At 38.7% G+C, this 15,576-nt stretch overlaps 1 protein-coding gene across 1 annotated transcript in view; it reads left to right on the top strand.

The window, feature by feature from the left end:
• Positions 1 to 15,576, top strand: part of UXS1 (UDP-glucuronate decarboxylase 1) — a 67,116-nt gene that overhangs the window by 32,350 nt on the left and 19,190 nt on the right. The window contains exons 7-9 of the mRNA XM_075524821.1: positions 7,694 to 7,798; positions 9,161 to 9,220; positions 11,477 to 11,598. Of these exons, the coding sequence (XP_075380936.1) occupies positions 7,694 to 7,798; positions 9,161 to 9,220; positions 11,477 to 11,598 (287 nt within the window). The remainder of the gene's footprint in view (positions 1 to 7,693; positions 7,799 to 9,160; positions 9,221 to 11,476; positions 11,599 to 15,576) is intronic.

The following is a 15,576-nucleotide window of genomic DNA, read 5'->3' as shown; positions in this document are numbered from 1 at the left end:
CATACAAATACAGCTTCTAATTTTTTATGTGAGTGCTTTCAATACATTGCTTTTTTTTTTGCTTTGGTACTTCCATCCCAGATTTTTCTCCCCCTAGTCTTCATTCCCTTTACTAGATACTTAATACATTCAACTTGATGGTTTTAAATTGTACAATTATGGAAAGTCATGACAAGGCAGAAGATAATGTATGCTACTTAATTTTGTTTGTCCAGAGCCAAGTGCCATGGTGCCTGGGTCTCTGGTGAAGCTCTCCAAAACTGCTCCAGTACGAGTAATACATTAAACCTCTATAAAGTTATTCTAGTTTGCCTTAAGTTACAGGCAACATTTTTAACATTAGGAAAATAAATTTGTATTTGTAGTCCTTTTTAGTTCAGTGCAATAGAAATGTCTCGCTTCTCTGGCCTGAGCTACAGCAGTGGAATTGGTGTAGCTGTTCTCTACAAGAAAAGTCCATATGTTTAAGCTGTAGACAGTTGTTTGTACGCTTCTAATCAAAGCTCTTCTGCTTAGTACTTCCTGACTAGCAAGTACGGTGACGGATGCAGGTGCTTAGTGGAGTTAGTGACCCGTTTAGTCCTTTCTAGTACCATGACACATGTTGAAGGCAGAAGTTGAAGGTGAAGGTCATTCCTTCATAGGAAGGAATGTCATTTCCTATCATAGGAAAGGTGGTAGATTCTACCCTTACTATTCACTTAGGAAGCACGCAGAACACGTGCAGTGATACGGCTGGAAAATAAAGACAGATGATATGAAGGAAGGTAGTTTTATTGCAATATTTTGTAAAAGTGAGTGGTTATATTGATCATACTTGTTTAGCATTAAGGAAAATGCAAGACAATGTTTGTGTCTGGATTTAGGTATTACAGAGTCCATGTATACTGTATTATAGGGGGGGTTTTGAGCTTTTCACATAGAAAAGGGCATAACTGACAAATTTTAGTTGCCATTGACCTTGCAATATGTTACTAAAACTTTATGTTGATCGTAGATTACTGTATTTGTCACTGGGTACCTGATGGCTTGAATGTTTATGCCAGCTTCTATGTCTGTGCTATTTTGAAATGGATTTAATTTTTTGCTTTTTTCAGCAAAATTGTAACATGAAAAATTTGTTTATGTTTGTTTATTTTATTGCTAGTCTACCATCCTGTGCTTGGTAAACTACTTGCTGCTATGTTCACAGTGGCTTATAGAGTTGTAGTCCCTGAGATGAGTTACGTACAAAACTTGCAGAATTTTGTTATCGTTTGTTCTTCTTTTATGGTCCTTACCTATCTACATAAAGCTTTGCACAACCTTTCACACAGTCACTTTCAATTAATGACATTATGGCTTAATTGTAAAGCTAGCTCAAGGCTTCTTAGCAGGCACAATTAAATGTTGTAAAACCTTTTTTTCTTTATCTCGTACAAACGGAAGAGGCATGGAGGTCAATTGCAGGATGCATTTGTTCCTATCCTCCAGTAGATGCTGTCCCAGTCACCCAAACAGTTAATCCTCTAGGATAGTTTTCCACATTTCTGGCTTAAGGAGAGTTTAAGTTGCCTGCTGTATTAAATAGCAGCCAACTTTGTGCTAGAGCACATGAGGTTGTCGGCCGAGCTAGGTGGATGGCTTTGTCTGGCTGGCCTGCTGAAATACTGAGACAAGAAAGTATGCGTTCTTTAGACCTGACAGTTAAAAGAGAGAAGGTGGAAGGAGAAATAAGTGTACTTGTCTCAACATCCTTAGCTTGATGTCTCAGATGTGACCAGCTTGGGGAAGAAACTTGCCTTTCCTGAAATGTCCAACTTTTCTGAAATGTCCAACACTCTCTAAATGTTTTGGAAAATGAGCAATGTTTTGAATTGGTCTAAAGCTCAATACTCTAGATTTCTTCCTAGGCAAGGGGGAAAGGTCCTGGAGCTGCCTGACTGCCTGTCCCTTTTATCTAGAAGGTGGCCATCTGACACTTGGCAAATGCCCCATCTTCCATCCATCTGCTAGTTCTGCTCTTGCTGAACCTTTTCATCACAGGGGTCTATTTTTGCCTTTGCGCATATGGGAGGAAGTATGTTGAGGCAAACCAGACTCAGACAGGCAAGACCATGTCTCTGGCAAGGAAAACCTTCTTTGTCTCCCAGCTCCTTCTCCGTCATATTTAAAGTAATTGCCATCTGGGAAACAAAGTGAGGAAGAAGAACCAGGGGAAGAAGAGTCCTTTCTCCATTACACCTAGCTTCTTGTTTAAAAATAAATTGAAGGTTATAAGGAACCTTTGGGGTTTTGTATTTTGTTTGCATTTGTTTCTAGCTAACAATTATATGGCCACTTGGATAATCACAGGCCTAGCTGTATCCCAATGCAGCAAAAGGAAAGGTAGTTTTTGGCCCTGTTCATCTGAATTGCCATGTGCCATTAAAGGAACCATTCCTATAAGAGCTGCTGTGTGTCAAAAATTCAGCAGGTATTTAAAAAACAACAAAAATAAAGTGGATGGAGGTAGGGAGGCAGGAAAGTGTTCACTTCTGTTTTGACAAACTAAGATTGGGCAATAAGTTACTGACAGACCACAACGCTTTTGAAGTGACATTTTCACTCTGCAAAAATTCCCCCACAGCCTGTTGAAAACTAGGTTTAGAAAGGGTTGTGAAGGAATAGGCAGAGAGAAATAGCATAAAACTCAGGTCAGAGTTCAACTCTGCGTTGGCTGCAGGTGGCTTTAGCTATTATTTTGTTCATTTTTCTGAGCCACTATGCTTGAATTGCCTGATGTCTGCAAGCAGTGGTCAACTGCTGCTCTGAGCATTTCTTTCATCAGCTTCCAGTCTACTCCTTTTCTTTGGTCTCATGACAGTACCATGCTATGGGAAGGGGATGCTTACATTCAGAGGCATAACTTGAGGCCTCTTCATTCATATTCGTGGCTCATCTGTAGGAGGCACGTCGAAGTTCAGTAGACCAATTAAACTTTACCCCATCTTTGCATTATTGCCCCAACACAAGAAATCCTGCAAAAATAATTTAAATTTTATTCATTACTTAAGCTTACGATGTCAACAGTTACCAAAATAAGGAGAAAATATTCCATGTCACACTTCATCATACAGAACAATTAACTATTTTCATGTTGCAGACAGAATCCTAAAAGTTTCGGTTGCATTAGCAGTGCAGGCAGGGCTTTGAATTGAGTCTGAGCTGGGAGCTCGCTTCCTCCAGCACTCACTGTGTCAGACTATCTTTGGATACTAAATGCGTTGCTACTATAGGTTGCCTTCTGTGAAAAGCTCTCTTTTGATGCTGCTGCACTGGAGTCGATAGTGCATGGCAATATCAGTTTCTGTTGATATGAGAGCAAATAGCAGAGCAGCCTGCTATGTGAAATTATTTCTCTGCACTTTTTAAGTCCAGAGAAACTGGAGTTTTCCACATTGGTGAGAGTAAGTCCTCACCAATATGACACGTGCCAAAATTATATCTCTGGTTTTTTGGGCTGTTTTGACATCTTGTAGGCAGCTGGTCATTTCTGCTCTGGAGATGAACAGCTGTAGACCACAGAGAGGATGGCAACATGTAAGAAGTAGATATATTTTGTGGCATCTGCTTGAGCATACTAACTGTCAAATATCATTACTCTGTCAAGATGGTAAAACTTGGGGGTGATGGAGTCACACAGATTGCCTTGGAAGCTGATCTTGTGTTTATGCTGATAGTTAACTGTTCTGTATGATGAGGCTTGACTTGAAATAATTTCTCCTTATTTTGGTCACTATTGACATTGTAAGCTTAAGCAGTGATTAAAATTTAGTCATAAATTATTTTACAGGATTTCTTGTGTTGAGGCAATAATGCAAAGATGCAGCACGGGGTAAACTTTGACACGCCTCCTACAGATGAGCCAGTATGCACTCACAGAAGCTATGAGCTTGCCTAGTAGACTTAAAAACAACAGTTAATCTGGAAAAACATGACCATATGTGCAAGTACACTTCACTGAGGATTCAGAAAGAAAGTAGGTTAAATATTTTACATTGAAAATTTTGCCAGTATTTTTTAAGGTTTATTATCAGAACACATGCTTATCTTAAAAAGGATGTAATGTTTTAATATGAAGAGATGCTTGTGTTTTGAAGGCTTTTAACTGTTTTTAATTTTTTCATTGCTTAAAGGATTGTTGAAAAGTAATACGTACATTCCATATGGATAAATCAAGCCACTTGCATACACTGTCACCCTAACCAATATGGTTTTTTTTACAATAGAGAGAGGTCAGGAAGCAAAGGATTGTGTGCTTGCTTTGTCAAATGAAATTTGGGAATCAGGGAAGAAGGAAAGTCTTCAACAGGAAACACATTTCTCTAACATTTCAGTTTTCTCAGCTAGTGGAGAGTAGGTGATAACTTCATATTTCATATACTTTTCCTACTAGTTGTACCTTATATATAGCCTGTGCTGTTTAAGCAAGTATAGTTATATTCAAATGGAGAAAAAGAAAAACTGGGGCAAGTTTGGATTTTTTTTTTTTTTTAATTTGAAAGTCAAGGATGCTTCTACCCTGGTTTTGGTAGAAGAATTAATTTAAAACTGGAGAAAAAAGTTTATTATGTCACAGATACTGTGAAAGTTAAACCCAACAGAGGGCTAATGGTAATCAATACATTGTCAAAATACAGCTTGATTTTATATTGCTGTCATTTGCTACTGCTTGTTAATTGTAAAACACCTGAGAAAATAGTTAAAAGAAAAATGTGGAGTGTAACCATTTGACCAATAGTGTTCTGTTCTAGGGCAAGAAAGCCTTATACCATGCAATATTGTCTTCTGTCAAAATAGCAGCTAGCCTTGACTTTTCCAGGTTCTTTCAGGTTTCAATGCTGAATCTTAAAAAAACAAACTTTCCTTTTGTAACACAAAGAAGGAATTACTTTCCCTTCTTCCATCCTGCCATTCTAATTCTTACATCACCTTTTGACTACTTTTCTTGGATGACCTTGGTAGAGGATTTGTTCCTTTTCTTTCTTAAGCATCACTATCTCTCATTTGATCTTATGTTTCATTTTTTTTTGGCATTCACTTATCCACGTTCTTTTTTTAAGTAGTTCTGGCTGTGATTCATGTTACATAGAAGACAGAAAGACATTTTTATATTTACAGTAGTTGTGTTATGAAAGGCTTTCAGGTTGAGCTTTGTTGAATATTGGATACTGCTTGTGAAAATGAGTCCAGGTGTTATTGGTTTGTTTTTATTACAATTTAACAAAAAAAATCTTTTTTCCCTGTAGTCCCTGCAGCCTTTGCATTCTTATGTCATGCAATGGATTTTGCAATCCTGATATGCTGAAGCTGGTCTCAAATTAGGATTTGCCTAAGATTTTCATGATTACCAATGTTAATCAACTAATATCTTGGGATTCTTTTAGGTTTCATATTTAAGACTGACTCTGGTGTACTGCAAAGCTTATAGAGGTTTTTTTTCAGTTCTTTAAATTTGCTGGGGTGAGCTGAGTTCTTTGAAGTTTTGAAGTACAGAGATAGCAATTTTCCTGATGGCCTATTACAAAACCAAAGTTGAGCGAAGTCCTGTGTGCTTGTTTTCCATGTATCAAATACCATTTATGATATCTATCTGTGTCTTCTGAACTACCGTGATAGAAATGACTGCCATGCTTGTTCTGGAAATAGACCATTCTATGAAAATGAGTAAATAGCTGAAAATAAACAAGTAAGCCTGACTACTGGATGAATAGACAGCAAAGCACAATTTGTTTAGCTTAAGAATGAAATAAGCCAAAGTAGAAGAAGCTGGAGAGAGAAGGAAGTCCTGATTGGTGACACATTTGGCCTTGAACTTAAAATCTGTTACAGCCTTCATTCTCTTTTCTCTCTCTGTTCTCTTGTGCTAGGAATAATTGTTAAATTAAGAATCATAGAATGCTTTGGGTTGGAAGAGACCTTAAAGACCATCTAGTTCCAACCCCCCTGCCATAAGCAGGGTTACCTTCCACTAAATCAGGTTGCTCAAAGCCTTATCCAGCCTGGCCTTGAACAATTCCAGGGAGGGGGCATCCACAACTTCCCTGGGCAACCTGTACCAGCCTGACAGTAAAGAATTTCTTCCTAATATCTAATCTAAATCTACCCTCTTTCAGTTTAAAACCATTACCACTTGTCCTATCACTACACTCCCTGATAAAGTCCCTTCCCATCTTTCTTAATGAGCCCTGTTTAAGTACTGGAAGGCTGCTATAAAGTATCCCTGGAGCCTTCTCTTCTCTAGGCTAAACATCCCCAGCTCTCTCATCCTGTCCTCATATGGGAGGTGTTCCATCCCTCCTCATGGCCCTCTTGACCTGCTCAAGGACGTCCATGTCTGTCTTATGCTGGGGGCCCCAGAGTTGGACGCAGTACTCCAGGTGGGGTTTCATAAGAATGCAGTAGAGGGGCAGAATCACCTCCCTTGACCTGCTGGTCATGCTGCTTTTGATGGAGCCCAGGATACAGCTGGCTTTCTGGGCTGCAAGTACACATTGCCAGCTCAAGTCCAACTTTTCATCCACCAGTACCCCCAAGTCCTTCTTTGCACAGCTGCTCTCAATCCACTTGTTGCCCAGCCTGTGTCCATGTTTGGGATTGCCCTGACCCAGGTGTGGGACCTTGCACTTGGCCTTCTTGAACTTCATGAGGTTCGCACAGGCCCTAGTCTATACTCATGACAGTGGTGTAACTGCTTAGGTTTTTTATACTAGGCTCTAATTTGCTGTTGTGTGGAATATGTATTTCCAATGGGTGATTTGAATCTTTAGGTTTGTTTACACTGCAATCACAGAAATGCATCAAATTTTATTAGTTATGATTGGGACTTGCACTACCTGGACAGTCTGTTGCCAGTACCCAAGCTACCTTATTTTAAATTAGGTTAGGCATCAGTATACCTTCATTGATTGTAAGGTATGGTCAAGTGTATTGGTTAATTATATTTCATAACTGGGGAGGCTGGAATCTCTGTACTGGGGAGGTTTGTTTGTTTGTTTTGTTTTTTTATAAAGCTAAAATGCTGTGTTATCTAAAGTGCAGCATAGAACACCAGTGGAGCAAAGGCAATAGATAGGGGAAAAAGGACAAAAGTTGCATGCCCATATCTTGGCATACATATTTAAAATATAAATGTGATACTAATCCCATTAATATTTCATTGACAAGTGGCTTACAAATAAAAATACAATATTTAATTTTCCCAAAAGGTTCCTCCTGCTTTTAAATTAATTTATTAAAAAAAAAATTCTGCCATCTTTGCTTGGGATTCCATGTGAGAAAAATATTCTGAAGCTGATGGTCACTTAAAAACTTGAGGGTAATAGAATGTTGCATATACTTTTACAGCTTGTAAATGTCTCTGAAGTACTCATAACTAAAATTTTTAGAAGTGAAAAACGTCAACACCCAGACAGACTTCTGTATCTGTGTCAATAGTGTTGATATATACTATGCTTTAGTTTTTGTTTTACTAAAAAGTAAGACTTGCTTTGGGTTACAACAGGTTTGCATACGTATATATTATCCGTAGGTAACAATATAGGAACTGCTGAGTTCCAGTGTTAGGAAATGCAGAAAGAAGTACTTGTTTCTTGACCATAATATTTTCTCATTTAATATGTTATATGGGAAAATAATAATGCTTTCTTTCCCCCCTTCTGGTTTTCTGTAGTGGACCAGATCTATCATCTAGCATCTCCTGCTTCTCCTCCAAATTACATGTATAATCCTATAAAAACATTAAAGACCAACACTATTGGGACATTAAATATGCTGGGTAAGTGGAAATCTTTTTTCTTACTTAACTTTGTTAGACATAATATAACTTGGACAGAGTTACTGGAGGGAGAGGAGGATGGAGCAGATGAGTTGAACATTTTAAAAAGTTGATTCTTTAAGAAAAATAAGGGGAGGTCTTCCCCTCTGAAGATTTTTGTACTTTTCCTTTAAATATATCTGCAGATGAACTCCAGCAACATGCAAGCTCAGCTATCAAAGCGCAAGAACTTCATGCCTGTAACTTGGCTATGGACTAATAACTGTGCAGTTATTACAGAAGTCATAGGAACGACTAAGAGCATGGAATTTTTATAGCAAAGTTGTGTCCATGACTGCATTTCTCACCTTGGTGACTGTAGGACGTTCTCACGTTTGCCATGAGTGACTGTTCCTTTCCACCACAGCAGACATTGAACTAGGTGGAACTGCATTGGCCCTGTAAACCCTGAACATCAAGAGCACTGCACCCTCTTGCGCATGCCTTGGCTAGCAAATTCTGCAAGAACGTTTAAAGTCTAGCTTCATGCTAGATAATTACAAGGCAACGTTTTCAGCTTTGTTGGTTTTGATGCTGGGAATGGGCCTATGAAAAGAAGGCCTCAAGCCTTCACTACTTTTTCTCCCATCTTTGATCCATTTGGCATATGCTGCAGCTTGAACTGGGTGTCAGTGATCCTAAGAGTTATTAGGAGGCAAAAAAACCGCTGGGCATTAGCTCAGCTGAGTTTCTCATTCAAGTGATGCTCTACTGAGTACCATTCAGAGAATTAAGTGATTTAAAAGCTATTGAGGTACCAGACAGTTGTACGGCATAGATGAGAGATTTCTTTGATTTGCCATGCCAACTTGAAGGCCAGAAAGTCATTGAAATGGAGTGCAGAATAATCTCAACTGATGGGTAGGATCAGCCAGGCTGTTTAAAGGGGCATAATAAAGGGGAAATGATTGATTTTTGTCCTACAACATGTTATTCTGTATCAGTTTCTTTATGTAGCTTATCTGTAAGTTTTAGTAATCATAATGTGTGTCGTTTCAAGATCCTGATTTCATAACTGGAATGGTTTATGCTTACTTGGCCTTCATTTAGGGTGTAATGTATTAAGTTCTTGGATCTTGGTTCAGTGTAACTTTATGTCCCAGAAGCAAACACATCACATGTGGGTGCTGCTCTGCCATTTCTCAAGTTTTCTAGCTCGGGAGTGGGAGCTATGGATGTGATTTACAGCTAGAATTATCTAATGAGATAAATCGAATTATCTTTAATAACATGGAAAATGGGATCACACTAAAGCTGTTAATGTGACTGAAAGGTTCTTGAACTTGATCTAATTATGTTCTTCTTTCCCTGCCCAAAACTTAGGGTTAGCCAAACGTGTTGGAGCACGGCTGCTGCTGGCCTCTACGTCAGAGGTGTATGGAGGTAAGAAGGATAAAACAGAGTTTAGAGCTCTTGAGATGTGACTCTGTAAAAGGGTATTTACAAACCTTTTGTCAGATGATTGATAGATTTTCATTACTGTCTTAGCTTGATTTCTTTATCAGATGTACTTCTCACAGCTTAAAATGTCAGCGTTAGTACTTGCTTTAAATCTCGAGTCAGAGTGGTGAAAGGAGGCTGAGACTTTGTCTGTAACTTTCCTATGTCTTAGTTTATGGCTCTTTTTCAAATGGGCTTGCGCAGGAATTTTGAGTGTTGAACTCTGATTACAAATCCAGATGCCATAATAAAAACCTGTAAAGAAAGAGTATTTCACAGAATCACAGAATCATATAGGTTGGAAAAGACCTTTAAGAGCATCGAGTCCAACCATAAACCTAACACTGCCAAAACCACCACTACACCATGTCTCTAAGCACCTCATCCAAATGTCCTTTAAATACCTCCAGGGATGGCGACTCAACCGCTTCCCTGGGCAACCTGTTCCAATGCTTGATAACCCTCTCGGTGAAGAAAAATTTCCTAATATCCAGTCTAAACCTCCCCTGGCGCAACTTGAGGCCATTTCCTCTTGTCCTATCACTTGTTACCTGGGAGAAGAGACCGACCCCCAGACCTACCGACCTACATTTCGGTAGCAAATGTGCTTCTGTCTTCCCCAGTTGTATTGTTACGATTTAGCAATTGCCCTAGTGTGTGCAGCACAGTGCAAGAGACGAGGACGTAATCTCCAATCTAAGAAAATAGTGACTGTGCATGCGTGCCATTGCGTTGTCTCTTAAAACGTAATATTGAGCAATGGTGCCATCTCTCTCCTTCTTCCTTTTGCTGTTACTAAGAAGTGAAGTAGCAAGAGAATGACTGATAGAACTGCTAGCTGGATGCCATGAGAATCTTTAGTACTTCCTTGGGGTGTGTGACAGACTGCCTACTAGAGAAACTTCCTGCAGTTGTGAACTCTTGCCTAATTGGTAATAGCAGTGTTGCAAGGTTAATGGAGATACACAGGCATGGTCACCTGCTCAACTTCAGTAGTTGTGAGCATCTAGGCTTTAAAAAAACAAATAAACAAAAAATACTCATCTCTCTAACAAGATGCAAACCTTTGTGAGGAAAAAGTGAGGAAGGACAAAAAACATACCTCAAGGAGTACGCTCTTGGTGGAATAACTTCAGTCAAGAAGATTCAAAGCAAATACCCAAGCAAGAGATCCACTAACGGGACCAGGCAACCAAATAAGCTGCTTGAGCATGTGCAGCATTCCTATTGCCTCCCTTGCCTTTGATTATCCACAGTCAGGCTCCACAGAGAAGAATGGTAGCCCTAAAGACTCTTCTGTAATTGGACAAACTCCCTTCTGGAACAGGTGACCAACAGGCAAAAAAACCCCCAAGTTTTGGAGCCTCATTGCTCTGCTACAATCTGCCTGCTGAAGCAGAAAACTTGAAACTTCCCTTATTAGGCTTTGTTGTGTCAGTAAAGCCAGTGGAGAGAGTCTACTCATATCATACTCTGACTAAACAGATAAAGTTGTTTTGCTGAAAAATAAAGGACAGAAAATAAAGTCAGAAAATGTTAGCTGTTTCCACAGGGGTTCTCAAAGCAGTGTTGTATAGAGAGCTTCCAAGTGCTTCGTAAGACTGCCTCTGCCAGAAAGCAGACAGAAACTGAAGTGGCCTTCCAGCTCACAGCACCTCCTGGGACCCTTTTAAAATTGCTATAGGCTTTTGTAATTGTGTAAAACCTCTCTGCATTTGTCATTGCTCTGTGGCTCTCATATGGCAGTAATTCATCTGTAATTATGTCAGTGAGCAGCATAAAAACTGGAAGGGTTAATCAGAACTGACCATCAACATTGTTTAAAAAATTAAACTGTAACACTTGAAAGTTTAGTAGTAAGGTATGCAAACTTCAAACCCAGTAAGGAGAGTGAGGCAGCACAGATAGCAAAGTGGGGAAGTGTAGCAAAGTGATTGTATTGTTTCAAGCATATAGAGCGAACACATGCATGCACACAGAGCCTTACTAGAGTCTTACATCTTCCTTGACTGTCATTTTCATGGTTCTAGCGAGTACACTTTTAAGGAATGGTGTTGAAACTTAATATCTTTTAAATGCACAGTTCAGAGAGAAGCTGTTAAACTATATAACACCAGTGATCTACTGAAAGATTCATTATATATAGTCACCTTTTTGACAGAAGATAATTTAAGGTGGTTTTTTTTTTTCCCCCCGTAGATCCTGAAGTTCACCCTCAAAATGAGGATTACTGGGGCCATGTGAATCCAATAGGTCCAAGAGCCTGCTATGATGAAGGAAAGCGGGTTGCAGAGACCATGTGTTATGCATACATGAAGCAGGTATTAAACTTGTATCAGATTCAATGGATTTTCTGTAATTATGAAGGCCAAATGTGTCGCAAAACTGGAATATGTGTATTTAGGGGTAGGAGGGCAAAAGAGAATGTCTTGAGTAGGAGCGTTCATACTGTAGCTGCAAATTCTGTTTTCTTTAACGCAAAAGTTTTATTGCTCCCATCTGTTGCGTTTTTTTAAATGAGCAGTGTTCTTCAAGAAAATGTGCTTTAGTCTTCTTGATAGACATATTATGGCTTTCAGTATCGTAAATAGTTTTTAGACAGATTAAACTGAGGTGACTTTACTAATTTGGGAGCCAGATAACAGAGTTGTTTCAATTTGGTCCTGTGCTGAGAAGTGCTTTGCTGAATAGGGTCATTACTGATAAACGTGGAATGTTTAATGAGCATAATTGAAATCAGAATATACAGGTAAAAATGAGGTTCTTTAATGAGTACCCATATAGGAGCAATGTATTTTAAATCACTTCAGAAATGTCTTAAAATTATGTAGGTATAAATACAGCCCTTAACGAAAGAGATGAATACTCAGCTATGTAATGCACTTTTTCAAATACAGTAACATGAGGATAAAAATGCAATTTAAAATATGTTTGTGAAATGATACATCCCAGTTTCTGTGGGTTTTATAATCAACAAGTAGAAACTCATCATTAACTAACCCAGCATCAACTCTTTCTGTATGTAGATCTGATCTTATTTAATTGCTGTTCAGCTAGTCTCTGGGAGACTATTCGATTAGAAAATGTGGCACACTAAAGAAAATCGTATCACCATTTCTTGGTGTTTGCAGCCGTAATATACAAAGGTATAAATCAATCAAATGTAGTATATTCTGTAGAATTTTAAACCTTTAAATGATAAAATACTAAGGGCTTTTAAAAACCTTGAAAACAGAATTAAGTAGTAAGACTTTAGAGGTGGTATTTTAGTACAGAGGTTGTAGTAATTTTCTCTTATCTCTTCTGCCAGACAGAGACAGCAGAGGTTCGTGTCTCCTTTGCTCTGTTAAATCATTTATGGTACAATATGGGGGTACTGCTCTTGTTCAGGATAATGTCTTCTATACTTCACTGTAGAAAAATATTCCTCGTGGGTCTGGAAATCCATTCGCAGTTGAATATTGCAGTTTTTATGATAAATTCTTGTACTGTAGGGTATTGAATTTTTTTGCAAGTTTGTGGTACACACTGCAGTATTCTTTTAGAAGGGCAAGACTGTAGGTCATTTTGAAGGTCATGGGCTGTATCTTAAAGCCACAGGATGAGTCATGATACTATCCCATAAATTTAATGCAGGATTTACAAAGGATAGTAAAGGTTTGTAAGGTGGAACTGCGATGCACACGTATATTTAGTGAAAACTCATGATGCAAATGAGCTCTCTGTCCTAGGGGCAGCTCTGTGAGATATTTCTAGTACTTTATTATGGGTTAGTGAAGTCTGCCCTGGCTTGTCCCACATTCATGTATATTCTGAAACACTGTTAAGCTTTTTTTTTTCCCCCAGAATTTAGACAATGCACTGTTATTAGTGGAGGAAACATTATCTTTTACTAGTGGAAAAATCTGACTACTGCTATGAAAAGAAGTATTGTGCTTCTAAGGGGGTTTTCAGACAGGAGTGACCTAGCCCAAATCAACTGGATTTACAAGATTTCCGGCTAAAGTGTTTCCAGAATCTTCTCAGCTTCAATAAAAAGAAGAAACAAGCAAACTTATTTCTGCTTTTTTGGTAATTTCTTCGTGAGTGTTCCATCATCATGCACATAGTTAGGTACCTTATATATCTAATCACGTTTCCAAAAAACATAAAAGTTAACTTCTACATTATACTTCCAGACAGGCTGTTTGAATCAGAACAGTTCTTGAATCTAGTCAAAGATTATGACTCTTTATTCACAGTTGTCAGAGTTCCTCAGTAGCCTGTCCTGACCAAGACCTTTTCGGTACGCTCTTTTCTGCTGGCAGCATTGTTTTGTTCACTTATTTTGACCCTATGAATTAGGCATTTCTTGACTTTATCTCCTTTTTACAGCTTCTATCTTTAAACAAGCCCAGCAGTACTTCCTTATCAAAGAGTCCAAGGGTAGTAGTAGCATTCAGTAATATATAAGCATCTGCTTGAAAGGAGAGGTCGGGAGTTCAGTATTTTCTGGAGAAATGCAGAGCTCACAAATTCAAAGCATGGACATGAGTTCATCTCTTCCCATGTGAGGCACCTGTGTGTGTGGTTGAGAAGATACTTGCTATAGGCTTCTGTGAGCAGCTCTCCGTCCTTTAATTCATGTGGGAGCGTAGGTCAGCCATGCTCCGTAGTGTGAGTGGAAGTACCTGCTTCTGGAACTTTTCTCAAGCCATGGGAAGCTTTAGTTCCTTGCCCTGTTCATCTGGGCACTAAGTTGCATTCTCTGATTCAGACTTCTTCAGAATTCGCTTCTCTTCATCTCTTTTTCAGTGCTTGCTAGCACTCCCTCCTGGAAAGCCTTTTTCCATTCACTCACTTGCCTTAACAAGGTGCAAAGCAAGTTTTGAAACTCTCTCATCAGCTTGTCAATCTGTTTACTTTCTCCATTCTGTACTCTTATTTTTGTTACTATTCTGCCTATCCTTCCTAGTCCTTCCAGTGCTTTATGCTTTTGCATAAACTTCATATACAGATGTGACTTATCATAACTAAATATTAAGTATAAACTTCTTTAAGTGGACAAGTGTTATGCTCTGCCTTATAGAATATTCTGTAACCAGGACTGTGAAGACTCAAGGTGCCAAAAAATCTTAATAGGTAACAGAAGAAAGGGAAGACATGCTAGAGGTGAAGTTTATTATATTAATGTGAGAGAATAACACATGCAAACTGATGCTGCAATTTGTTAAATATAGAAGTGCATTGCCATTACAACACTAGGGTGATTTTCTGTTTTACATTAAGTTGTACTTTCCCCCCGATCTTTAATTCAGAAATTGAGTTGGTTTCAGTAATCATAAAAAGCCTTGATGTAAAATGTAGGGGTAATGAAAACTGTTGATCGAATTGCAACTCAAAAGGCATTGAATAGTGAATAACCAGGCAGTTATTGAGTAATTAGACAGAAAACAAATAGCTATGTTGACTTAAAGCAGTTTTGCTTTAATGTCTTTTGGGAGTTTATCCTGTATTCTCATTATCGCTCGTTGTTACCTATATTCAATATAGATTATTTTTAAGCATGCAGCATTCTTTTTTTGTGTTGTCACATTAAGTTTGTTAGCAGTTTGCTTAAGAAAAGATGCAGAATTGTTGCTTTTTGTGGAAGAATGGAATTGAATTGTTTGTGGTTCTGACAGCATAGGTGGAAAAGAAGAAGCATTGCATCTCCTCAGGGCAATAGTCAAAAGCCCAGAGAACAGTCCTTTAATGACACAGATGGGGGTTACTGTTGGAGGTATAGCAGGCCAAAGCTAAATCGTAGTGGTAAAAGATATCATTAATTCCTTTAGCTTTTTAGAAGCCATGCAGAGGAGTTTCACATCCAGGAATAGTAGTGATGCCAAGGTTGGAGAGGGGGGTCTGTAAGGTGCTACAGGCAGTCAGCCACCTTGGGCAGTGCCTCTAAGGTAGGTAAGAAGAGTTGAGATGCTACAGCCCCTCTCACTGCTGACCGCTAAAATGAGGGGTGTCAGCACCGCAACTGGTGTCCCATCTGAGTTGTTATATACAGTCAGTGAAATTCAGAAGGAAAAGAAAAAGATTGCTCACAACTTCTTTCCTTTGCAAAGTCCGAGAGGTCGCATACTCACAGTTATATTAATATTCTCAATAAATGTGGCAGTTCTGTTGAAAATTTAAAGTACTGTTTGTTGTTAGTTGCTTTTATCTTGATTAACTGACTCCACTTTCAAAGAGGAAACAGTGCTACTTTCAACCATTGCTTCACAAATAGGCCTTTATACTTTGGAAAAGAGAAACCACAGATAAAAATC

The sequence above is a fragment of the Mycteria americana genome, chromosome 1, assembly GCF_035582795.1.
Source record: "Mycteria americana isolate JAX WOST 10 ecotype Jacksonville Zoo and Gardens chromosome 1, USCA_MyAme_1.0, whole genome shotgun sequence".
NCBI classification, from domain to species: domain Eukaryota; kingdom Metazoa; phylum Chordata; class Aves; order Ciconiiformes; family Ciconiidae; genus Mycteria; species Mycteria americana.
The sequence above is the reverse complement of the archived record's forward strand: the minus strand, read 5'-3'. Positions and strand labels throughout refer to the sequence as shown.